The sequence below is a fragment of the Eurytemora carolleeae genome, unplaced genomic scaffold (assembly GCF_000591075.1).
Source record: "Eurytemora carolleeae unplaced genomic scaffold, Eaff_2.0 scaffold884, whole genome shotgun sequence".
Classification (NCBI taxonomy): Eukaryota; Metazoa; Arthropoda; class Copepoda; order Calanoida; family Temoridae; genus Eurytemora; species Eurytemora carolleeae.
Window position 1 is genome coordinate 39970 of NW_019397140.1, and position 27239 is coordinate 67208.

General features: G+C 36.0%; 1 protein-coding gene across 1 annotated transcript in view; it reads left to right on the top strand.

The window, feature by feature from the left end:
• The window catches only part of LOC111712280 (E3 ubiquitin-protein ligase HERC2), a 44695-nt gene extending 18602 nt beyond the window's left edge, over positions 1-26093 (top strand). The window contains exons 25-43 of the mRNA XM_023486851.1: positions 821-944; positions 3988-4314; positions 4456-4614; positions 4813-5241; positions 5523-5704; positions 5994-6485; positions 6757-8900; positions 10165-12461; positions 12825-13025; positions 14905-14974; positions 15298-19007; positions 19180-19250; positions 20671-20749; positions 21128-21271; positions 22074-22159; positions 23625-23694; positions 24167-24267; positions 24681-24740; positions 25166-26093. Coding sequence (XP_023342619.1) covers positions 821-944; positions 3988-4314; positions 4456-4614; positions 4813-5241; positions 5523-5704; positions 5994-6485; positions 6757-8900; positions 10165-12461; positions 12825-13025; positions 14905-14974; positions 15298-19007; positions 19180-19250; positions 20671-20749; positions 21128-21271; positions 22074-22159; positions 23625-23694; positions 24167-24267; positions 24681-24740; positions 25166-25280 — 10861 coding nt within the window. The 3' untranslated portion in view covers positions 25281-26093. The remainder of the gene's footprint in view (positions 1-820; positions 945-3987; positions 4315-4455; positions 4615-4812; positions 5242-5522; positions 5705-5993; positions 6486-6756; positions 8901-10164; positions 12462-12824; positions 13026-14904; positions 14975-15297; positions 19008-19179; positions 19251-20670; positions 20750-21127; positions 21272-22073; positions 22160-23624; positions 23695-24166; positions 24268-24680; positions 24741-25165) is intronic.
• The last annotated feature ends 1146 nt before the right edge of the window (positions 26094-27239 follow it).

A 27239-nucleotide genomic window follows, 5' to 3' on the forward strand; every position in this document is an offset into this window, starting at 1 on the left:
CATGTTTTAAGATACTGTACAAGGAATCCATATTTAGGATTCTGTACAAGGAATCCATATTTAGGATTCTGTACAAGCAATCCATATTTAGGATTCTGTACAAGGAATCCATATTTAGGATACTGTACAAGGAATCCATATTTAGGATTCTGTACAAGGAATCCATGTTTAGGATACTATACAAGGAATCTATGTTTAGGATACTATACAAGGAATCCATATTTAGGATACTATACAAGGAATCCATGTTTAGCATACTGTACAAGGAATCCATGTTTAGGATATTGTACAAGGAATCCATGTTTAGGATACTGTACAAGGAATCTATGTTAAGGATACTGTACAAGGAATCCATATTTAGGATACTGTACAAGAAATATATGTTTAGAATACTGTACAAGGAATATATGTTTAGGATACTGTACAAGGAATCCATATTTATGATACTGTACAAAGAATATATGTCTAGGATACTGTACTAAGAATCCATATTTAGGATACTGTACAAGGAATATATGTTTAGAATACTGTACAAGGAATATATGTTTAAGATACTGTACAAGGAATATATGTTCATGATACTGTACAAGGAATCCATATTTAGGATACTGTACAAGGAATCCATATTTAGGATACTGTACAAGGAATCCATGTTTAGGATACTGTACAAGGAATCCATGTTTAGGATACTGTACATGGAATCCATGTTTTGGATACTGTACAAGGAATCCATGTTTAGGATACTGTACAAGGAATTCATGTTTAGGATACTATACAAGGAATCCTTGTTTAGGATACTGTACAAGGAATCTTTGTTTAGGATACTGTACAAGGAATCCCGGTTTCGATCCCTTGTCCGCTCCGTGATCCAGCAGAGGAGAGAGAAAACCCTTCCTTTTATGAGCAGACCTGAGGATATACTTAATGTTAGCATTCAAAGCCAGGTCTGTTTTCTGGATTCGTCCTAAAAATATCTTGAATTTTGTGTGATTACTTAACAAAAATAAGATATCCAAAAAGCAGTGGGACCCGTAAATATTGTGGAATAGGAAGGCGACTGTCAAATTGGTTTGTGTACACTCCACACTAGATGTGTTTCATATTAATTGGAATATTTAGAATAATTAATTGATCTATTCCATAGTTGTATGGTTTCCACTGTATCTTCTATTGATTTCGCTGCTTTTATCTAGAATCTTTGATTTACAATTGAATAATAGAAAGGTTTTAACGATTTCTCTTTGGTTGTCACTAAAAAAGTTGTGTTTAACTATATCTCTTTGATTGACACTAAAAACGTTGTGTTCAATGATATCTCTTTGGTTGTCACTAAAAATGTTGTGTTTAACGATAGCTTTTTGGTTGACACTGAAAATGTTGTGTTAAACAATATCTCTTTGGTTGACACTAAAAATGTTGTGTTTAACGATATCTCATTGGTTGTCACTAAAAATGTTTTGTTTAACGATATCTCTTTGGTTGACACTAAAAATGTTGTGTTTAACGATATCTCTTTGGTTGTCACTAAAAATGTTGTGTTTAACGATATTTTTTGGTTGACACTAAAAATGTTGTGTTTAACAATATCTCTTTGGTTGACACTAAAAATGTTGCGTTTAATGATATCTCTTTGGTTGTCACTAAAAATGTTGTGTTTAACGATATCTCTTTGGTTGTCACTAAAAATGTTGTGTTTAACGATATCTCTTTGCGTTGTCACTTAAAATGTTGTGTTTAACGATATCTCGTTGGTTGACACTAAAAATGTTGTGTTAACAATATCTCGTTGGTTGACACTAAAAATGTTGTGTTTAACGATATCTCTTTGGTTGACACTGTTGTGTTTAACGATATCTCTTTGGTTGACACTAAAAAAGGTTGTGTTAAATGATATCTCTGGTTGACACAAAAACTTTTGTGTTAAACGATATATATTAAGTCTACATTAAAAATGTTGTGTTTAACGAGTGCAAGAAGAAGAGAGAAAATAAAATTATTTCTAGGATGTTTCGAGCTGTGAACCTGCGCATTTAGATGAGGATTGTTATAAACTAAAGGTATTAAGCTTTTTATTACCAGAACTTAGGATCTAGATCCGGAACATTTTGCTATGGATTCGGATCCAAATCCGCAAAAATATGTAGACCAATGAATCAAAATTCCATTGGTAAAATATCAACAAAGTATAAAGAACGTGAAGTGTTAAACCACTAAAAAATTTTAACCCATGATCTACACTGTCCCATAGACATATTTTGACTTTTAACCATATACCGGTTGGTCTTTTTGTCTCCCCCTATGATTTTGTCCTTAGAGTTGAGATAGGAGAGTGTGATACAATGTCCATAGTCCCTAGCAAATAGATTATCAAGTGCAGCAGATAAATGGATTAATTATACATGACGTCACAAGTGTCAAATATAAAAAGGAAAACGAAATTTTCTCATATTAGTTTACATGTTTTCATTGTTTACATTAAATAAAAAAGTGTAAAAGCAGAAAATTAGAACATACTTATTTTTCTGTAAAATAAGCTCTTTGTTCTAAAATTTTCACTGTTATTAATAATTTTGTCGGACACACAAACTGAGTTGACACTTGTGACGTCAGAATACAGCTGTACTGAGAGTGTACAAATTCTACGTTGGCATCTGTTGTACTAGAATCTATTTGGTCCCTAGTAAAAAAATTTAAACTTCTATCTTCAACGGTTAGGGTGCAAAGAAGGATTAAAAAAGTTCAAAAAGTACGCCGGAAAAATGTTCAAAAATAAATATTTTTACTTTTGACAAATATCAACATGTGACACATATTATTATACATCCATTTTCAAGGGCTTTTCAAATATATAAATCTTAGCCCTGTAGCGTAATTGATAAAAAAATATCAACCATTTTCTGATTTTTTCGAAACACCGACCCGTCGTTTGACTGTCCTCTTCCCTACCATATCCATAAAATATTTTTTTTGCATAATACAATTATGAAGTAGAAAAAGAAGTTCTAATGTCAGCCGTTTTTAAGTTATTTAGAAAAACACCACAAAGGGGGGGGGGGCTGAAAAACAAACCCCCCCACTCCGTGATAGGGTTATGGAATAGTATTTTAAAGGATATTTTGCAATTTTTGTAATGCATAGGATCAAACAAATTTAACCCTATTCCTGCCGGGGAGGGGGGGGAGGAGGCAATTTGAATTTTTTGCAGATTCTAAAAGTAGAGAATTAGAGCTTTCCCATGATGAATCATTTGTCATATTTGGACATAAATTTGCATTTTTTTGCAGATTCTAAAAGTAGAGAATTAGAGCTTTCCCATGATGAATCATTTGTCATATTTGGACATTAAACATGAAATTTAGAGTGAGGGGGTCAACTAGACCCCCCTCCCCCCATTCCCAGTGTGTCCTGGTTTTCAAGTTCCCCAGCAGGGATAGGGTAAGATAGCCCATAAACTTTTGTTATTTAAGCTACTGAGTACAGATCTAAGAATTACATTTTTGAATAGCCCTTGAAAATGGATTAAAAAATAGTTGCCTCTACAGGGTTAACATAAAGTGTTCAAAACGGAGCTTTTTAAATGAGTACCGCTTTTTTAGGGGGGTTAACAACGACCACTAGGGAGTGAACCAAAAAAAATTCAGTTCACCTCCCAAGGCTAAACATCCACTACGCCCTTGCTCTCGATGGTAGTAATCAATAAATTTTAGCATATTGATAAAAATAATGTATTTTACTCAATATATTTTCGTTTTGTATAAATGCGTAAATATTTTATTTTTTTACGTTTTATACATTTTTCTATTTGCAATTTTCAAAAACATTAAAAATTGAGACGAATTTTAAAAACGAGTTTAAAAATTACTAAAATTACAGTTGTCTCCAAAGATTAATCTGCTCGGGTATCCCTGTACAACTAGGTTTTTTACCGTGTTCTTTTTTATTCCGCTTTAACACTATGCATTGGGGCTTATTTGGTTATATGTTTAGGATCTAATGAACGAGGAACTACAGGGATCAATGGCATCAGAAGCTGTTGCGTTGCTCTCTAGTCCAGTTGATGGATCAACTGACATCTCCAGAGACAACCTCCGTAGCTCTAGAGATAACCTCCGAACATCTAAAGATAACCTCCGCGGCTCTAGGGATAACCTTAACAGCTTAAGGTGTTCAACCGATAACCTGTTAGGGTCGAAAGGTTCTAAAAATAACCTTGGAGGCTCAAAGGATAACTTAAGCTGTGTGAAAAGTGAACTGGGTTCCAAAGAAGGCCTTGATGTAGCCTCTGAGGATGCTCCAGGTGGAATTCTTATTTTTGTAATCCTCTATTTTTCTTGATTTTGTTTTTGTTTAAATGAGCATTAAATGGTTATTTACAGAATAATACTTAATTGTATAGTTAAGTATCTTACAGAACAGTACCGTACAGTAACGTAAAGTAACGTATAGTAACGTAAGGAGAAGGTTAATGTGGAGATAGTTGAGGAGAAAGGAGAGGAATCTGGAGAGAAGGGAAAGAAGGTTGGGAAGGAGGGGGAAGGGGAGGGCAGAAAGGATGGAAGGTTTAGAGAAACTCATGATAATGATGCTAGTAAAAACGATGAACTTGAAGATAAGGTGAGGAAAAGATTTTTTTTAAATTAGGCATTTGTCGGTCAATACTTTTTTCTTTGGCTGATCAAAAAGTTTATAAATATTTAGCGCACACTTTTTATTTAGTTTGTTATCTTTTAAGTTTGGGGGATGGGGGGTGTAACCTTATTTTTGGATTGAATTCTTAAGTCTTTGATCATTATTTTGACTTTCATGTTTGAGGAGAGCGAAGATGAGAAGGAGGAGGTAGACGACGAGGCCAAGGATGAGGACAGCAAGAAGTTTGACCTGGAGGATCCTACTGCAAAGCTCAGTGAGGATGATCTGGCGGATTTTGAGGACGAGGAAAAGGATGAAAAGAGGAACGAAGCGGAGAATGATAGAGATCAGATAAAAGACGGATTTACAGAGAAAAAGAAGGAAGCGGAGGAGGAGTTGGATGAGATGAAGATGAGTATGCTAGAGAAGGAAAACAACGAGGAAGGGGAAAGGGGAGAAGAGAAGAAAGCAATTGAAGAAGAGGGAGAGAAAGAGGTTTCAGAAGAATGTTGTAAAGAAAAAGAAGAATCTGAAGATGATGAAGATGATAAAGAAGATTTCGATGAAGAGGGAAAGGACAAGATTAAAGATGAAAAAGATGTCGACACTCAAGTGAGCATATTTTTCTTTCAACTGCAGAATTTGAATTATTTTTATCAGATTTAATTCCAGTTTTTCCGAAAAATACAAAAATTAAAATGGGGTTTCAGATTCTTCAAAATTTATCTTATTTCTGTCTTTTGGGGGTTTACACACACACCCATTTTTCAGTTTTTGTTTTAGATTCAAATAAAACCAAATTAACATTAATTTATAAAATCACAAATGAGGGATGAGTTTTTTTTTACATAATTGTATTCCTCTGAAAATATACTGAAATTGATTTTGTTCAGGATCAACTGAGTTCTCTCTCTAGCAGCCCTGAACTTAATCCTAGAGAGTTAAAGCGTCCTACGAGCCTGGTGGAGCCGGTTAAGGAGAAGGAGAAGGACCAGGACGGATTCTCCAGCATTATAACCTCGCAGATTATTGAATTTATCTGTGACGAGCAGGGGATTCATATTGATGTAATAAGGCAAGTTTTTAATTCAATCTCTTTCACAAAATATTTAAGTATTGTTTCCTAATAAATTGATCGTTTAGTACAATGGTAGGCAATAAATCAATACAATTAAATCAAAGCAATGAAAAAGAAGCTCTTAATTGGCACTGACAGCTCCTCTTTGTTTCCATTTTTATGTGTATGCATGCTGTTTAAAAGCTTGATATAAATCAATTTTTTTGTATTGATATATGCGAAGGCGACAACTGTATAATTTTTAGAGAACATTTTTTTATCTAATTCAATAATAATATTTATGCAGGAAGTGCATGATCACCCAGGCGGAGAGGTTCAAGGTGCGGAGTAAAGGGATAAAGGAGATGGTTGAACTCCTTCAAAGGGCTCAGCTCATCCCCTCCGCCAAGTACTCCCTGCTCAACAGCTGGCAGGGGATTCTCCACCATGTAATCGGAACTGGTACAAACCCTCTCCCACACTGCCTCCAGGGGATAGAGATGATTCCTCCATATGAAAAGGTTCAAATTCTCCAGGATTATTCCAAGATACTAAACTGGACTCTTAGTGAACTACGGGATCTTGTGCACAAAGCGGAAGCGCAGATGCGCGGCAAAATCCCTCGTGGTGCGCGGATGAAGGAGAGTTTGAATCACCGTGATCAGAATGGGATTGGGACACTAACCTCCTCTAGGTTCATCCTGAGTATCTTGGGTATGCTTACTGCTCACCACTCAGGGCATGAGCTCAATATACTTCTCAACAGCCAGGCTATAGCACTGGTTCAAACTGTCATAAGGAAAAGTTTTAATATTAAAGAAATCTTCTGAAAATTATTTTAATTCCGTTTTAATCTTTCAGAAATGTTTTCAACGATTTAAGAAAAGCCAAAAATTTGGACTTTATTATAATGATTCTTCATTTTACAATTAACCATAAATTCACATTTAGCAGGCACTGAAATTGTTTGATTTTGAACTAGTTTCACATAAGCAACATATAAATGGTATTGTTAAAATTTTTTTTTTACTTTATGATGCCAGATTAAATCAATATTAAAATTCGCCCAGATTGATTGGTCCTGAATGTTACCTGAACCCTCACACTTATACCTACTCCAAGTCCCAACTGGAAATATTTTCAATATTTGAAGATATGATGACCAAATCCAAGAACAGTCATTCCTCCCTGAGTGGGGCGGAGCTGGCTAAACTTCTGAAGATCGGAACCCGGGTTGTGAGAGGTATAGACTGGAAATGGGGAAACCAGGACGGGAATGGAGAAGGAAGAGTTATCGGAGAGTTAGGAGAGGATGGTTGGATCAGGGTACAGTGGGATACTGGATCAACAAACTCCTACAGAATGGGAAAAGAAGGAAAGTATGATCTTAAGTTAATTGAACAACCTATGGCTAGTGATTCTGATTCAGAGTCAGATTCTGAGGATTGTGATCAGGTTGAGACAAGAATACCATCCACACAACCTTCAAAATTGATCAAACTTGCATGCTACAACATACTTCGATCCTTGTGTCTTGGGTCTGGGATTAATGCTGGCTCTATGCAAGAATCCTCATTGCTGAAGTGCTCTTCAATCCTCAGACAAATCCTTCAGCTTGGTTGCCAGAAAGTTAACAGTATTGGGGGAGAGCAATTGCTTCTTGCCAGGGACCAATACAGAAGCTGGGCAACTCTAGGATTTCTTCGAGCAATCTGTTCTGAACCTAACCTCTGTAAGATGATGTGCTCACCTGCATGGATCAACCTCTTCCTAAATATTGTTGAATGTAAAGAGTCAAGTTTAGAATCCAACCTTCAAACTCAAGTTCTTATCTTCCGTCTGATGGGAAGCGTTCTACCTCACTGTCCCGAGACTGTTGTTGAAAAGCACAATCTGATATGTCGACTCTTTAACTTAGTGGGACACACAGCTCTGATGTGTCGGACAGATGGGTCCCATTACGGAGATCAGGGTTTACTGCAGAAAGTGAAGAAAGGACGAGGAACCAGGGTATCGCTTTCTGCTCCGCACTCCAGTACCATTGTAGAGGAGTGTGTCCGGCTGCTCCGAACCCTGCACAGGATCCCTACCTGGAACACCAAGATCAATGAGTATATTTATCTCAAAATGAGTTTTGTTAATGAGATCATTACAGAGATACCCATCCTTCAGATGCAATTAAATGAGGGAGATGGAGAGAACTTTACAGCACAACAGTCATCTGTCATCTCCTGCTTATCTCTGATCGGAGGCTTTGATTCAAGACCAAGGATTGGAGGCAAAGTAATCCTTGATGATGGAAACACAGGGATAATATGCGGGATTAACTACCATGGAAAGATAATGATACAAAATAATGAAGGTCACCAGAAAAAGATTTCTATCTCCAGTGTGAACCCTGCACTTGAAGGATCTTTTGCACTGGATAAATTTTCAGTGAATGAAGAATCTCTACCAATATGGACTTCACTGTTCTTCCTTGCCTCTCAGGACTTCAAGATAGAGAAGGAAAAGTGGAAGATACTGACAGAAAACTCCGATAGTATCAATGTGGCTCTCTTGAGGCAGCAGCAGCAAAGGTTAGCAATACTTAAAGCAATCAAAGTTCTCTTCACACATCAGAACAGTTTAAGGCATGTTCTGAAGCAGATTGTTCTCTATGGATCTTCCTCTGTTGAGTCCTTTGAGGATACTGATGTTGATGACCTTAACAAGAAGGAAGTAATGCTGATCCAACGTCTCCTGGTTAAAGCCACCCAACCCTCTCCTGTCAAGGCCATGTATCTAGCTGAGGAGTTGGAATATGCTGCCCTGGCAGTCTGTCAATACTTAGCATCTGCTGCTGCAGCTAAACGAACTAATCTTGGATCCCCTGTCAGTCAACCTCCGTCAGAACCTTTCTTAGCTGAGGCTGACGGGGTTCCCCAAGAGACTAATCTTACCCTACAGCCTCCTGCAACCTCCTCTGTAACCTCTAAGGATCTGAAATCCTCTCGACGGATCCGAGTGAGAGGTTCAGCCCGGAGTTCCTCTCCACCTCCATCAGCCACTGTCCAGTCTCTCATAGATATGGGTTTCAGTAAACAAGCTGCAGAGATCGCAATCAAAGCATTGGGAGGGATTGGTGAGATGACTCCAAGTCCTGAGAGTATAGTGGGCTGGCTTCTAGAGAATCAGGATCAAGTGGTTGATCTGGACCCTGTAATACATTTAGGTAATTCTTAAAACTGCTTAATTTTGTGTAACATCAAGTGTGCTTATTTTGAATTTCAAATTTTATTAAGAATTTATATTTTTTCTCAGACCACATCCAAACCGGGTTTTATTTATGTTCTACTGAGTGTCAGGCTTGACCACAATTGTTATGATTAACGTTTTAGAAATTTCATTTAGCTTAAATATGACAAACATATCAAAATACATCACAAGATCTACAAATACAAAAATTAATTTTTTTTTTTAATCAAAATTGTTAAAATCCTTCATTTTTAATAAAGCCTAGCCATATTTAACCTTTTTTCAAATGTCTAATAAATTCCAAATTATTGATATCAAATGACAGTTTAGTATAATTGATATAATTAATGTAAAAAAAACTTTTTTGGGGCAATTTTAGTTTTGGCAATTTATTGCTAAAGAACTGGATTTCGCAAACAAATATGGATTTTTGCAAATTTGCAATTTTTTCCCGATTTATAAAGATAGAGACTAAGGGAATATGGGGGTTACAGGGACTCCTCAGGAACATTTTGGACAATGAAGACCTCAGTAGAATTGGGGTTTAGGAAGTTTTAGTAACAGCAAAGATTTACACTATTTCAATTATCAAAAAACTTGGGCCCAAGTTAACAAGTTTTGATTAGTGTTCATGTTTTAAATGATTTGTCAAAAAAAATTGAATATCAATATCTTTGCAACCTAATTTCATAGATATTTTAAACTATGAATTCTGTTAGATCAAATAATCTAAGTTTAAGATATCAAAGATTCACACAATCAGTTTGAAAAGATATAGGTATTCGAAATTTTTTTATAGACGGTGTAAATCTTTAATATTTCAAACTTAGGTTATTATAACAACAGAATTCTTAGGTTTAAATATCCATGAAATTAGGTTGCAAAGAAATAGGAGTTTTAAAAAAAGACTTGATTCCATTGTTACTAAAATTCCTAACCTGTATTTCTTCTGATTTTGCCCAAAATATTCCTGAGGGGTCCCTGTGACCCTGCTCCCCCTCTATATCCTTAGTTTAATACATATCTATAACTATTCATACACTTTTTGGAGGCTCTTGGACTCTACTTTAATAATCAGGAAAAATTGTAATTATGTCTAAAGTGTTTTTATATTTGTAATTCAATGTAATTTCAGCAATTTTGAATTCATTGCACATTTGAAAGAAAAATGTTAAATGTGTTGTAAATTTTTCATTTATTTTTTTATTTAGAATTTCTAAATAATATTTCATGTTTTCTAGATGTGGCTGAGGAGGAAGAGGAGTTCTCTGATACTGAATCAATCTCTGAGTCCTTTGAGGATATTGATGCAAGTGGTACTAGCGAGGGTCTCCTGGGAGCAGTCAGTATCCCACCGGAGATATTCAAGAGACGTCCTGACTTCTTATCCAATGATGAGTATGCGTACTATGTCAGGGATCATATTCAGACAGGAATGACAGTAAGATGCTGTCGGACCTATGAGGAGGTGCATGAAGGAGATATTGGTAGAGTTACAAAGCTTGACAGAGATGGACTTCATGATCTTAATGTTCAGATATCCTGGCAGAGGAAAGGAGGAACCTACTGGGTTCGATACATTCATGTTGAACTTCTCTCCCAACCTCTCTCCTTGAGTGGGGGTCAACCTATCAAGGTTGGGGATAGGGTCAGAGTCAAGGCTTGTGTAACAACCCCAAAGTACAAGTGGGGATCTGTAAACCATAGATCGATCGGTATTGTTTCCAGCATAAATCCTAACGGACGAGATGTGACAGTTGATTTCCCAATGCAGAGTAACTGGACAGGACTCATCACAGAAATGGAGGTTGTTCCAAGCTTCCATCCAAACATTGCCTGCATTGGATGCAATCTCAACCCAATTGCTGGGCCTAGGTTTAAATGTAAAACCTGTGAAAATTTTGATTTTTGTGAGAATTGCTTTTACAACAAGAACAATCATAAGCATAGCTTCAACAGGATAGCAGAGCCTGGCAGTGCTGCTGTGTTTGCTGGTCGACCTGGTAGGACAAGAAAGAGAGAGTTTACAACAACCCCTACAGGAGGGTTAGTAGAAGATTGGTCTGCCTGTGTTAAGGCTTTAACAGTATCCTCTAGAGAGAGCTGGGCTTACAGGCTCACTGAGAACAGTTCCAGTTACTGGCAGAGCTGTGGACCCCAGGGTCAGCATTGGATAAGGATTGAGATGCAGCCGGATGTAGCAATACAAACTCTGAAGATGGTGGTAGACCCCGCCGATTCAACTTATATGCCTTCCTTGGTTGTCATTTCCGGGGGAGATACCATAGCAACCCTGAAAGAAATTTGCTCCGTCAATGTTTTCAATATGGACACAGTTATTAACCTTCTCAGTAATGTAAAGGAATACCACAAGTACTTTGAGATTGCTATCAAGCAGTGCTCAAGTGGAGGAATAGATTGCAAAATCCATGGACTAAGAATTGTTGGACGAAGGAGGATTGAGGATGAAGAGTACTCATCTGCACTTTCCTTCCTAGCCTCGGATTCTGAGGAGGTGGAGGATAGCATGGCCTTGTATGGGAAGCACTATTCCAAATATTTTGGGAAAAAAGAGGAGCATCCCATAAAGGTGTTTGTCTGGGGACTAAATGATAAAGATCAACTGGGGGGACTGAAAGGATCAAAAATAAAACTTCCATTCTTCTCTGAGGTTCTCTCTGCGATCAATCCTGTATCTATAGCTGGAGGATCAAAATCTCTGTTCCTTGTCTCAAATGATGGAAAGGTTTTTGCATGTGGAGAAGGTACTAATGGAAGACTGGGTTTAGGACAGGTTGGAAACATCTCAATGCCGCGTCAACTCTGCGCTCTCTCCCAGTATGTTGTGAAGAAGGTTGCAGTGCATTCTGGCGGGAAACATGCAATGGCGCTGACAGTAGATGGAAGAGTATTTTCTTGGGGTGAGGGGGATGACGGAAAGCTTGGACATTGTTCCAAACTATCTGTAGAAAAACCTCGAATCATAGAAGCGCTAAGAAACAAAAGAGTTAGAGATATAGCCTGTGGTAGTTCTCACAGCGCTGCCATAACATCCAGCGGAGAGTTATACACATGGGGTTGTGGTGAGTACGGTCGTTTGGGACATGGAGATAATGTTACACAACTGCGTCCCAAGCAAGTGAAAGCATTGGTGGGACACCGAATAATTCAAGTTGCCTGTGGAAGTAGGGATGCCCAAACTTTAGCTCTGTCTGACGAAGGAATGGTTTTCAGTTGGGGTGATGGAGACTTTGGCAAGCTAGGTCGAGGTGGTAGTGAAGGTTGTGCTACTCCTGCTAACGTTGAGAAACTTAACGGAATGGGAATTACCCAGATCGAATGTGGAGCCCAGTTCTCCTTGGCCCTGTCTAAGTCTGGAGTGGTCTGGACCTGGGGTAAAGGGGACTATTTCCGACTGGGTCACAATGCTGACCAGCATGTGAGGAAACCAACTTTAGTTGAGAGCTTGAGAGGGAAGAAGATAATTCATGTTGCTGTCGGAGCTCTTCATTGTCTGGCAGTCACAGATTCAGGACAGGTAAAATCTATTCTTTTACATGTAATACAAAGATTTGTGTAAGAGTCTGTTTTGATTTTGTTTCATAAGGGTACAAGGTTTCAGAAAACTTTTTTCCAAAAATTTGCTCAAAAATATGTGTAACAAGAAATTCATTAAAAATCTTATTAAATAAAAAAAATCTCAGTAACATGTTTCTAAAATTATTGTTTAGGCCAAAAACCTAACATTTTTCCTTTGTGGGTAACACAGTAGGTCACCAAGTTTTTTTTTAAAAAGTCAAAAAATGAATGATCAATAGAATTGCCAACTGCAATTACCAAAACACATTTTTTAACAAATCTGAATAATTTAGACATATTTTTGATGTACTATGTCCGCTAGGTGTTTGCTTGGGGGGATAACGATCATGGGCAGCAAGGAAATGGGGGAACAACCGTAAACCGGAAACCAGCTCTCGTTCATGGACTGGAGGGAGTTAAAGTCTCCAGGGTTGCATGCGGGTCATCTCACAGCATATGCTGGACTACACAGGACACCCAGACTACCAATGCACATGAACCTGTTCTATTCTCAAACTCTAAGGTATAGTTAATTAAATGAGATCCTAAAGAGGGTCCAAATCACAACGGAACCATTAAAATCATTGTTTGATCAAGAATGAATGTGATATTAATTTATTAACTGAAAATTGATTATTTTCAATTTTGGTTTCTCTTATAAGTGTCTTTCGGATTTATCCTAAAGGAACAATAAAAGATATTACTAGAATAAGATACTTTAATCTAGAAAAAACATCTTTGATCAGATAAAGGTTTAAATAGTACTGTTGTGAATCAGATACTGTTTTCTGTCAAATCATAATAAATGGCAATTTTTTTATGCAGTAAAATTTAGCCAAAGAGGGAGAAACATGCCCCCACCCCCCACCCTCAAAAAAAAAATCATGAAAAAATCCTCCACCCTGCAAAAATATTGCAAAACCCAGGAATCGGTACTGCTTTTACGAAGACGACATTCATACCATTACTTAATCTTTTAAATTATAGTTTACATTAATTCTACTTAAAAATGTTAAAGTAAAATTCAGACAAAGTTTAAATGTACACCTGTATCATATGCAAAGTGAATTCTTGTTCTTTGGTAAAAATCTAGACTTTAATCATATCTACAATGTTTTGGATATGGTGGTTATTCACTTGAACTAACGTCATAGGAACTATAGATATTTTCACTTTTGTTAATATTGGCAGTTTTTTCTATTTAGTTTTGCTTTCTATTTTCTTTTGTCTTATTTATACTTTGTTATTCTTTTTGTTTTCGAATTTATTTGTGTCATAATTTATGCAAAAAAAAAATTCAAATGAACTTCTGTTACTTTCCTTTGGCCCTTTTGATGTAATTTTTATTCTAACTTCTACATTCGGAAATATATATGTTGATAACTCAAAGAAATATCGAAATATTCAAAGGCTCAAACAAAAGTAGGTCGGACAATTATAGCATCTTATAAAACATATTAAAGCAGTATAGATTAAATGTCGTCCTACTTATACCAGTGCCGATTAGGGTTTGCAAAACTCTTTTATGGTGCCTCGGATTTAAAGAATTTTTTGAGTTCCATAGTTTTATAAAGTTTTATCAGTTTACAGAATCATAGAATATAACTTAAAAGAGTATCTTTTTACCATCATTAAATGAAAGCTCATTCAGTACAAAACTTATTTTTGTGACTACTCCTTTTTCCAGAATGAAATGGAATGCATGTTAAAACTTAAGATATCCTATGACAAGAAGTTTAGCTTTTTTTTGATGTTTATGCCACAGAAATAAACAGTGAATGATTGTCGTCCTCTGTATTTACTTTCACATGAAATGTGGTAACATTTTTGTAATTTGTATATCTTGAAAATTATTTTCTGAACATTTTCTGGGAAATATCAAAACCTAAAACAACAACAAATTTCCTTAAGTCCTTAAGTTTTCTGGTTACCCTTGTAAAATAATTATATCTTATGAAAAACTGATTTTTATGTCGTTACTTGAAGAGAATGTCCGTGAATTTACAAGTGCCCCTTTATTACAAGAGAAGTATATCGGACTCGCAATAGTACCCTTAAAACCTTAAAGATAAAGCTTTTAGTAACCTTTTAGTAGCTATTAATGAAGAGTAACTTTAAATAAACTAAAACAGTCCCTTAAATTGTTTGAATTCTAACTTTTAGTAACCTTTTAGTAGCTATTAATGAAGAGTAACTTTAAACAAACTAAAACAGTCCCTTAAATTGTTTGAATTCTAGCTTTTAGTAACCTTTTAGTAGCTATTAATGAAGAGTACCTTAAAATAAACTAAAACAGTCCCTTAAATTGTTTGAATTCTAGCTTTTAGTAACCTTTTAGTAGCTATTAATGAAGAGTAACTTAAAATAAACTAGAACAGTCCCTTAAATTGTTTGAATTCTAGGATCCTCTGGGAACATTCCTGGTTGGGAGTAAGGATCTGAACAATGACTCCTCTAACATCAATAATCCAGGTAAGAAATTTTAAAGTTTTATGTTTTTAAGTATGTTTATCTGTTTTTTATTATAAAGAGCTGGAGGTTAATTTAAGCTTTGATGACTAATGTCAACCAAAACTTAATTGGAATGGATAGTCCAAGATAATGACATTGAATTTAGGCCTTCAGATTCACTGTAGTTTGATTATTGACTTTGTATATAAAAAACTTCACTTCCTAAAATTTTTTTTTTCAATACATACATATATCAATGAGTCTTAATGTTCAATGGTCAAAAAATTGTTCTGTTGAATTAGTTTTCTTTGCAAGTAACATTATCATTTGATTCTTTTTTTTAGGAATAAATTCTTCTTGTCTGAAATCTTCCCGTCTTTCTCTGTCCAAAATCTTGCTCTCCCTGGAGTCAAATGCCAGCAAGCAGAAAGCTCTTCAACATATCCTTAATGCTCTCCAGATTATATATGTTAGAGAAGCTGTTGTAGCTGCCATAGCCCCACATAACAATCTTGCTTCTCCAGTCAACTCAACTGACAATAATCTGTTGACCTTCAATACTTTAGACTCTTCTAGATCTAATGTTACCTCTGATGATCACCTTCAGGATGACATTGGGGATATTGCTATGGGTGGAGGAGAAGCTCCAGCATGCCGCGGAGAGATGAGCAGTGTAAGTTTATCCTTGAAAACCACCCCAGAGTCTGAGGAGTCCTCAGAGATCTATCCTGTATTTGTTGGACCTTCAACCTCTAAAACATGTAGTTTACCAAGAGGGACAAATCGAGGTGTCTCTGCTCTTGTTGGAGCTATGATTTCTGCCAAAGTTTCAGTTGGGAGACTTGATATAGTAAAGGAGTATCCCCCAGGTATAGATGAGTTTACACATCTCTTTGGTCAGGATGATATCCGTATGCTGGTTGATCTACTCAAGCTTGCTGTAGCAGGACGTTGCAGTGAGAAATCAAGAGAATCAGTAGCTTCTCTTCTGCAGACCATGGGTCAAGGTAATGGAGGAATATCAGATATGTTGCTGGAACTATGTGTTACAGAGCTAGAGGATGTTGCATCCAACACAGACTCCTCTAGAGCGCCTCCACAGCCTATAGTTCAGGAAAGCAGTCATCCCTATACAGATGATGTTACACTGACTGGGCATGTCAGAATACCTGGAGCAGAAGCTCTCAGGATAGAGTTTGACCGTCAATGTTCTACTGAGAGGAGGCATGATCCATTGACCATTATGGATTCCACAAGTAGGATTGTTGCCATAAGGTCAGGTAGGGAATGGACTGATTGGTCTCCTGAGCTGAGGGTTCAAGGAGAAGAGATTAAGTGGAAGTTCAGCTCTGATGGTTCTGTGAATGGATGGGGCTGGAGATTTACAGTCTACCCTATTATGCCTAGTTCAAATCTTCAGGACAGTCAGTCAGATCGAGCAGTACTTTCACGTCCCAGTCTAGTACTTGTTACTTGGCTTCTTGATTCCACCATGGGTGGAGTAAATAAGAGCATTGGGTCCAGACTTGCAGCTGCCCTAGCTGCATGTGCACATCTAAGCTCTCTTGGAGCAGCTCAAAGAATGTGGAGTCTGCAAACCCTGAGACAGTTGATGACTAGTGGATATGGACTGTCTCTCAACATTTCAGCCTTAGTGTCTGAGCAGGACATACCTAGACAGGTTTCGGGATCAGCTTTAGGAGTTCTTCTTAAAGGGTTGCCTGAAATGTTGTTGAGACAATATGAGTATGAAGATCCAATTGTTCGTGGTGGTAAACATCTTTTCCATTCAACATTCTTCAAAGAGCTTGTTGCACTTGCATGTGATCTAGGACTGGATTCCTTGCCATGCTGTACAGAGACCTACAAGTGGTCCTGGTTCAGAAGATATTGTGTTGCAGCAAGAGTAGCCACAGCATTGATCAACAGATCGTCCTTAACCCAACAATTTTGCCAAGATGTCAGAAAGAAGATTATGGAAATGTGTGCAGAGAATGAGATCTTTACGCTAGACCATGAGAACCATAATATATTTAAATTTGGTCATGATGAACAGCTTTTGCTTTGGTTGCATAAGAAACCTGAAGACTGGACATTGTCCTGGGGTGGTGCTGGAGCCATCTTTGGCTGGGGGCACAACCACCGGGGTCAATTAGGGGGAGTAGATGGTGCAAAGGTGAAGATTCCATCTCAATGTGAAGCTCTGAGTGTTTTAAGACCTGTTCAGTTAGTTGGTGGTGAACAAACATTATTTGCAGTGACTGCTGAAGGGAAGGTTTTTGCTACAGGTTATGGTGCTGGAGGTCGTTTAGGGATTGGAGGAACTGAATCAGTTTGTACTCCAACCTTGTTGGAGAGTATTCAACATGTATTTATCAAGAAGGTTGCTGTCAACAGCGGAGGAAAACATTGTCTAGCCCTCTCTACTGAAGGAGATGTATTTTCCTGGGGAGAAGGAGATGATGGGAAGCTAGGACATGATAATAAGCACTCCTGTGATAGACCCCGAGTTATAGAAGGCTTAAGGGGTAAGGATGTTGTGGATATAAGCTGTGGTGGAGCACATTCAGCAGCCATAACTAGCTCCGGGGAGTTGTTTACCTGGGGGAAAGGAAGATATGGAAGACTCGGACATGGGGATTCTGATGATCAGTACAAGCCTAAACTTGTAGAAGCACTGATGGGACATAGAGTCATTGATGTTGCATGTGGGTCTGGTGATGCTCAAACCCTTTGTATAACTGATGATGATAATGTTTGGTCTTGGGGAGATGGAGATTATGGGAAGTTGGGACGTGGAGGAAGTGATGGGTGCAAAGAACCCATGAAGATCGAGAGTTTGGCTGGGCTGGGTGCCATAAAGGTTGAATGTGGATCACAGTTTTCAGTATGTCTAAATAGAGCTGGATCTGTTTATACTTGGGGTAAAGGAGATTACCATAGATTGGGCCATGGTACAGACGATCATGTTAGAAGGCCTAGAAAGGTAGCAGCTCTGCAAGGACGAAAAATTGTCTCTATTGCAACTGGATCTCTTCACTGTGTTGCCTGTACAGATAGTGGAGAAGTATTCACTTGGGGTGACAATGACGAAGGACAGCTTGGAGATGGATCTACAAATGCTATACAGCGACCCAGACTTGTCGCAATTCTACAAAACAGAAAAATCAATAGAGTAGCTTGTGGTTCAGCTCACACCCTTGCCTGGTCTACCAACCGTCCAGTCACTACAAGCAAGCTTCCTTTAACTGTACCACTTGAATATGACATGCTAAAGGAGTTTGCCCCTGTTGTTTTGAGAAATCGATTGGTTCTGCTTCATCATTTTAGTGATTTATTCTGCCCTGGTATTGCCATGTTTCCTCTTGGAACAGCCACCAGCCAGACTGGTGAAACAACTGCAGGCATGGATAAACTTCGCACCCTTCTTGTCAGCTCATCCAAAGAATCAGCTTTTCGAAAAGTTGTACAAGCCACAATGATTCGAGACAGACAGCATGGACCTGTATTTGAATTAAATCGATTTGGTATTAAGAAAAGTCGTACTAAAAACAACAGTGGACATAACAACTCTAATAATTTTGAGGGCAACAAGACAGTGTTCACCCAGATGGTTGGAAAGATGAGCAGTTTGAACAATGAATGCCTCCTTCTACCCCACAGAATATGGAAGGTTAAGTTTGTTGGTGAGAGTGTTGATGACTGTGGAGGGGGTTACAGTGAATCTATTGCTGAGATGTGTGATGAACTAACTTCCAGTCAACTCACCCTTCTAATCCCAACGCCCAATGGCAGGGATGAGTCTGGAACTAGTCGGGATTGTTACCTGCTAAATCCAACCCTACGGTCTCCACATCACATGCAGATGTTCCGGTTCCTGGGCCTGCTTATGGGTATTGCAATCAGAACCGGAGCTCCCCTCAGCCTTAACTTAGCAGAACCAGTCTGGAAGCAAATCTCAGGGTCCAGTTTAACAACTAAGGATATAACAGAGGTTGACAGAGACTATATGCCTGGGCTCTTGTGTATCAGAGATATGGATGGGGATTCTAAGGTATGATTAGTTATCAATAATATTCTTCTGAACCCTTTTTTTATAATTTTCATTTTGAAGTTCTCACAGGAAAATTTCTAAACATCTTTATTTCATTTGAAACTCAACCCCCAGACCCTTCATTGATATATGAACAATTACAATCATTGTGAAAAAGTTTTGTAATTTCTAGGCATTTGCAGCGATGGATATGAACTTCTCTACTCCTAGTGCAGCAGGACAGGAGGTCCAGCTCTCAAACAGGTAACAATAGACATAGAATTTTGTGAGCTAATTCCAACTAGCGTGGCTCTTTAGCTCTCTCAAGAGGGAAATTCACAGGGCATAAACACCAAACAAGGAGAAATAGTTTTTCAGAAAGATTTAGAATTCAAGATTTAAATTTACATCATTTTTGCTTTTGTAAAATCCATATCTTATATATTTTGCACCGAAGGTAAATTTATGAACTGAACAAGCTTGTTGCAGTTCTTATATTTATGCAGTATGCAGACGTGAAATATTTTAATCAAACAATAAGAGAAAATTTTTCAAAAATTAGGTCTGATCCTACTTTAAGAAATGCGCAGGATGTAGTCTTAGTAGGAGATATGAATATTAACCTTCTAAAACATACATTGCATAGTGACACAGAGACTTATTTAGATACGCTTCTTGAGAATAGTTTCTTGCCTCTTATAACTCTTCCTACTAGAATAGGTCACAATTCAGCAACCATTTTAGATCATATTTGCACTAACATTGCCGATGATAGTTTTGATTCTGGCATTATTGTTTCAGATATTTCTGATCATTTTCCTGTTTTCTATATTCGACATTTTAAAGATAAATTCATAGAAAAAAAGTCCCAACAGAAAACTCGAAAGTTTGACTCTGAGTCTATTTTTAAATTCAAAAAAATGTTAGAAGATAAAAATTGGGAAAATGTTCTTCTGAATAGAGATCAGGACAGTGCATTTAATAATTTTTTTGATTCGATTGATAACTGTTTCGAATGTTCATTCCCTGAAAAAAATGTAAATCCTTCCAGAAAAAATAGACCTTTTAACCCTTGGATGTCTGAAGCACTGATAATATCGAGAAAACGTAAAGCCAAATTGTTTAATAAAAAGTTGAGGAAACCCTGTCAGGAAACTAAATCTAGATTTAAAGAATATAATGCAGTGTATACTCGCCTTGTGAGGGCAGCACGAAAAAAATACTTTAATGATAAATTTCAAGAATATAGTAAAGATTGTAAACAAACATGGCTGACTATCAATAGTGTACTAGGAAGGGGACGTAAAACAATTAACATTCCTGATGCATTTGTGAGCAATGGAAAAGTTCTCTCAGGGGCCGTAGAAATATCAGAGGGTTTTAACAATTTTTTTGCTAATATAGGNAATTTACATGCTAGAAATTTACATGTTAGAAATTTGTGATTGTAAACTCTATCTGTATACAGATACATTTATTTTAGCAATAAACGTTATCTTATCTTATCTTATCTTATGTCTAGGGCAGCGAAAAAGTTTTGAAGGTTAAATCTAAGACCAAGGCATGTTGAGACACAGTCAACCCAGTCTTGAACATGAAAGCACAATTTTCAAAGCTGCCTGAATTTCTGTGCCCTATAGAGTCCTGTATCTGCTTCTGATATCAAGTTATAATTTATGTTTAGGTATAGAAGGGTTACAGCGGACAATAGAGCAGAGTACGTCAAGCTAGCATTAAACTTCAGACTTCATGAATTTGATCAGGTTCATCAAATATTTATTTTATTTATTTAACGTATTTCATTGATTCTAACTTTTCTGAGGATAGCTCAAGTTTAAGCTCATTCACATCATAATAATTTGGAACATATTGTTGTTCTTGTTCTTGTTCAAAAGTATTTTGTTCTGATAATTTCTGTATATTTTCTTGCCGTAGAAATGGGAATGTAAAGTTCTGTAGATAAATAATCAGTTTGCAAAATTTTAAACATTAACATCTAACTCATACTTGATCAGATAAAGCTTTAAAGGGTACCATTGTGAATCGGGCTTCATCTAGCCATTGCCTGCAGGGTCACTTCAACTACGCTAACAGTCCCTTGATTGATAACGGAATAGATTTTACATTACTAATTACTCAAGGCTGTGAGTGCAGTACGTGAGGGAATGTCCCGTGTGGTCCCTGTCCCTCTCTTCTCCTTGTTTACTGGATTCGAACTGGAACAGATGGTTTGTGGGTCTCCTGATATACCTCTCCATCTACTCAGATCTGTTGCTACTTACAAGGTAGGCCACAAGGGGCGCAAATTCAGTTCTGGGGGGGGGGGCGTAGTAAACTGATCACCATATTTTAGTTAAATTAAGTGATTTTTAATTGAAAATCAAGAATAATATCAATAACATGATTTAATATTCTATATCTATATGATAAAAAAAGACATTCGTACATATATATATCAGGGGTCAATATAATTCCTTTTTCAATCCCATTTGGGATTGACAAATTTGAAAGAAATGGGGGCAAATTCTTTAATTGGGGGCAATTTTTTTTTATATGATAATTAAAAATAAAATTATTTTGGGATCGAGAAAATCAGCTTTTTTGGGAATTATATCGACCCCTGATATATATATGTTGCCTATAGCCGGCCAAACGGCTGGACCGATTGAGCTGAAATTTTTTTGTGGACTAAAAAAATTGGAAAGTTTTTTTCAACAATTTTTTAAAATTTTATTTAAATATTTTTTTCAAATTTCAATAATTTTTTTTTCCGCGGGCAACGCTGGGCTCTTCAGCTGGTATATTATATATTTAGTGTTTTTTAATGGAGTATTTTAGGATGTAATTCATTAATTACCCCCCCCCCCCTCCATAAAAAATTGGAACTTAACCCTTTGAAATCTTTTTAACCGTTTTTTGATTATTTTTTGTCCTCAACAACCTTTTGGTAGTCTTAAGGTGGTCTGGGTTCTTCGACCTGGGTCACCTTGGGGGGGCTTTTAGATCTTTCTCCTGATACTCCTGAAGAGATTAAAGCTCTCCTGGTTTATACATTATGAATGAAAATATACATATCTGTTATCTAAGGGAGTAGAGCCCTCAGATCCCCTGGTATCCTGGTTTTGGGCTGTTATGGAGGAATTTGGAACTGCTGAAAGAAGTCTCTTCCTTAGGTTAGTATCTTATTCATTGTTTTAAGGTATCTACGGTGGTAGGCATTATATCAATAAAATGAAGACTACTTTCAATTTTGATTTATATCAGGCTTTTAAACAGCATGGATACTCAAAAATCTGGAAACAAAGAGATTCTGTCAATTCTGAAAAAGCTTCTCTTCAATTACTTGTAAACTTTTAATTCGAAGAAAAGCTTGTTAACATAAAAGTTGTCTTCATTATTTTGATATAATCGCCTACCACAGTATAACATACTGAGAAAGAGACCTAAGAGAAAGAGGCCTAGGAAGAACTTAAAGTGTGGTGTGAACTAAGCTGAAAACTTCAAAATTGGATACCCTTAATCCCGATCGCTTAATTTCAATATCCACTGTGGACACTTTTGATTTCTGCTTAATCCTCTCTTTTGATTATTCATGCTGGGTTCCGACAAAGGATAGTTCTCTCATTGATTGTGCTCAAAATTTCCCGGCTTGTGATTGGCTGTCCGGTTTATGCTAACGCCACTCTGATTGGTTGATTTTAGACACTGTCCTGTATATCAAAATAAAGATTATATTATCAAGCATTGACCTAGAGATCCACAATCTAAAGTTTTCAGCTCTTAACAGAAGGAAAACGACAATCTTATGCAGTATTACTTTGTTACCTGATAGCTTCTACAGTTTTGTTTTAATGCACAAGACTTTATGGCCATGTTAGAAATTTACATGTTAGAAATTTGCACGTTAGAAATTTACATGTTAGAAATTTACATGTTAGAAATTTGCACGTTAGAAATTTACATGTTAGAAATTTACATGCTAGAAATTTACATGTTAGAAATTTACATGTTGGAAATTTACATGATAGAAATTTACATGTTAGAAATTCACATGATAGAAATTCACATGTTAGAAATTTACATGTTAGAAATTTACATGTTAGAAATTTACATGTTAGAAATTTACATGATAGAAATTAAAACATTTCTCTTCTTCTTCTCAAGAGCGCTTCAATTAATGGAGTTAAGAGATTTTAATCGTTCGTGCAATTTACATTAGTTTGACGTGGTTGATTGATTCGTCATCAGGTTTTCAGACGCGTTTTTTAAATGTTATTAAAATTTGTCTGCAAAAGAATTATCTTATTTAATAAAAACTCAGTGAGCTTTTGTAGAAAAACCGCAAATTAAAAAAAACAGTTGAAGGATACAAAAACGTCTAATACATACTTGATCAGACAAAGCTTTGAAGGGTATCGTTGTAAATCGGGCATTGCCATCTTTGCAGTGAGGGCCACTTCAAATTACGCGAACAGTCCCTTTAAGTTTATATTTCTGAAAAGGAGTATTATATTTAGTAGAAAAAGTCAAATAGTAACAATCAACTCGGATTTGTCTCCGTAAGTAACAAATTTTCGGTCATATTTCTTAAGAAAAAAAAAATTTTACTATGAATTCAGAATTAATAAATTGTATTAGGTTTGTATGGGGCAGAACTAGATTACCCAGATCCATCGCAGACTTCAGGGGCAGGGACTTCGTGCTTCAGGTTTACAGTTTTACAGCTTAAATTCATATTTCTCTGTATATCCGTGTTTATAACCATCCATTTATCCCTCTGTATATCCGTGTTTATATCCATCCATTTATCTATCAGTATATCCACATTTACATCCATCCATTTATCTATCTGTATATCCACATTTATATCCATCCATTTATCTATCAGTATATCCACATTTATATCCATCCATTTATCTATCTGTATATCCACATTTATATCCATCCATTTATCTATCTGTATATCCACATTTATATCCATCTATTTATCTATCTGTATATCCACATTTATATCCATCCAATTTTCTATCCGTATATCCACATTTATATCCATCCATTGATCTATCTGTATATCCGTATTTATATCCATCCATTTATCTATCTGTATATCCGTATTTCTTTCCATCTTATTCTAGACGAATAAGATGGAATCTGTAATCCGTTTATATCTATCTATCTAGATTCTGGATAAATATAATCCTCCTGATGATTTTCTGCCTGAAAGCTATACCTGCTTCTTCCTGCTCAAGATGCCAAGATATTCTTGCAAAGCTGTTCTCAGGTTTACACATTTTACAGATATTGGCGCTTCGCGCCCCTAGCAAATTGTTTCCTATAACTTTCTCCTCGTACATATTAAAAATTAACAATAAAAAATTAACAGAAAAAAATTAACAAAAAAAAAATTAACAAAAAAAATAAACAATGATAAAAGGAACAACGAAAATATTAACAAAGATAAAAATGGAGAATAAAAAATTAACAATGATCTATCTGCCAGCTTTTCGTACATTTCAAAATTTCGGGTTTTTTGTAGGCATACTCCTTCTCTGGGTGATGTACTGCTAAAAAGTTTAATCGATCGATTCAACTGTTTTCGTTTATTGAACACAAACAATCAGACAACGCAAATAAATTAAAAGATATCCCATCAATATTATTCTTAAATTATCATTTTACAATCTTATTTTTTAGAGAAAAATTGAAGTATGCAATTCATTTCTGCAAATCCATAGATACAGACGAGTATGCCAGGTTAGTACATTTTAATTCACTTATTTTTAATATCATAATTTCATAAAATTAATATTTTGATCTTGATTAATTTCATCATTTAGATAAAAATAGTTTTCCGAATCAACTTATCAAGATCATGATTAAGATCAAGATCATGATATTGATAAGGATTATGATCAAGATTTTGATAAAGTTAGTATTATCAAGATCTCGATTATGATGAAGGGTCTGATTTAGATCAAAATAAATTCTCATGAAGAACTCTAGGTCAAGATGAAGATAGTTATCAAGATTATGATTAAATTCAAGATTATGACCTCTGGTTAAAAAAGATCAAGGGTTCGATAAAGATCAAGAATATTATCTTGATCAATGTCATGGTTGAAAATCAAGTTTGATTTGATTTGAATTGAATACCAATACTTACGACATGATTATTGTAGGGTTAACCTGCCCAGCGGAGATGGAGCTAACAGTGACTCCTCCGAGTATATGGAGAGTGGGATGGATAGTGATGCTGAACACAACCCGGAGCTAGCTTCTCTACTTTCTAACTAGACCCGGAGCTAGCTTCTCTACTCTCTAACTAGACCCGGAGCTAGCTTCTCTACTCTCTAACTAGACTCTGAGCTAGCTAATCTACTCTCAAACAAGACCTGGATCTAGTTTCACTTAATTTAACTACATCCAGAGATAGTGTTTTTCTCTAACAAGACCTTACTCTTATAATGGACTCAAGTCAATCCCTTCTAGTAATGCCATAAATTTGATCCACTCTTTGCTCTTAAACAATCCCTTCAAGGTTAGGGATCAATATGATCCAGAATTTACTTTTAAACAAGACTTCAAAGTTCCTTCTAATTTATTGATAATTTGATTCACCATTTACTCTTGAACTGGACTCAGAACAGTTCCTTCTAATTTATTGATCATTTGATCCACTCCTTGATCTTGAACTAGAACAATCCCATCTAGTTCATCCATAACAATTCAATCAATAAATAATAATCAAACTTCCAATGTGTCACCTTGTTTCTAAGTTCTGACATTGCACCCCTGAAAATTGTTTTCAGTATATAAAGCAGGGATGAATATACTCTCTTTGTTGTAAAAAGGGATCAGGCTATAAATCCAGTAAAATGTGATCACGATTTAGTTCATTTTAGTTAATTTTGTTATATGCTATGTGTGAAGCTTCAGAGGAGAAGATATTTTAATACAAGGGGGAGGGATGGGCTATGTAAAAAATGGCACAGTCTAATATTTATGTTTTTTTTTGCGTCTCTTATGAATATTAATCTCCAAAACACTTTTGTTAGATATAATTTTTGAAAATTTAAGATAATAAATATTTTTTTTAAGTTACATTAACTCAAAGTTGGCTAAATTATCTAATAATGCCTTATAACAATATCTTAATAACCATCTTATCGAATGCACAAAATATAATTCTAAATCGTAAATCGAACCACTTTGCTATTGTAAAAAAATAAATTTAACTTGTTAAAAATTTCATTTTTTCAAATTGTAAAATGAGGGGGGAGGGAGGGCATTTGTGACATTTTACCATACACTTAAGTAACAGGAGAAAAAGGGGAATATAAAAATGAAAAAAATTATTTGTCAATTTCTGCAGGAATATATTTTATTGAAGGATCAAGCATTTACCTCAAATTAAAAGTTTCCACAGAGAGGGGGGGGGGGGCAACCGCACAGCCTCCATCCCGCAATTTACTCACAAACATAAACTTGCGACAACTCGCTCACCTGTAGCGCTTCCATAGCCGCACCCATATTATATACGGCAAAATGTCTCTAGATTTTCCTAAAATATAATATTTTCTACATGTCGGCTGATGTTATTCTTCTCTAAAATGTTTTGGAAGGAAGAGAGAAATTCAATTGTTACCAGAAATATCACTGTTTCGCGCGCAATCTGGTTTTAAATTATCTATATCTATTATCTATCTATCTGATTTTAGATAATTTAAAACCAAATCGCACGTAAAAATACGTTATTTTTGGTAAAGATTGAATCTCCTTCACTTCAAAAACATTTTTAGAGAAATTCAACATCAGCTAACATGTAGAAAATATTACATTTAAGGAGGAAATTGCAATACATCAGTTTTTAACAAAAATTGCCCCAGTGAGCAAGAATGTTTACTTATACTACCAAAAAATATGATTAAATGTTTAGGTTATAATGGATGCCATGACGTCTTTAAAATTTTAAATTTACGCTGCATTTCTTTTTAATAAGCATTCAAAAGTAAAGCCATTTTACTGGAAGATAGACGAGTGCGGCTAAGGAAGGAAGCGCGTTGCCGCAAGTCTATTTATATGAGTAAATGTTTCATATGAGGAACATTAGAAATGAAATATCTATAGGTTTCTCTTGGTAGATCAAATAAAATGCGAATAGCGATGTTGAGTTCTTGAACATCCCTACTGTATAAATACCAGGTATTTGAGTAATAGAAATTACAAGCGTATATATCATACAATCTTAACAAT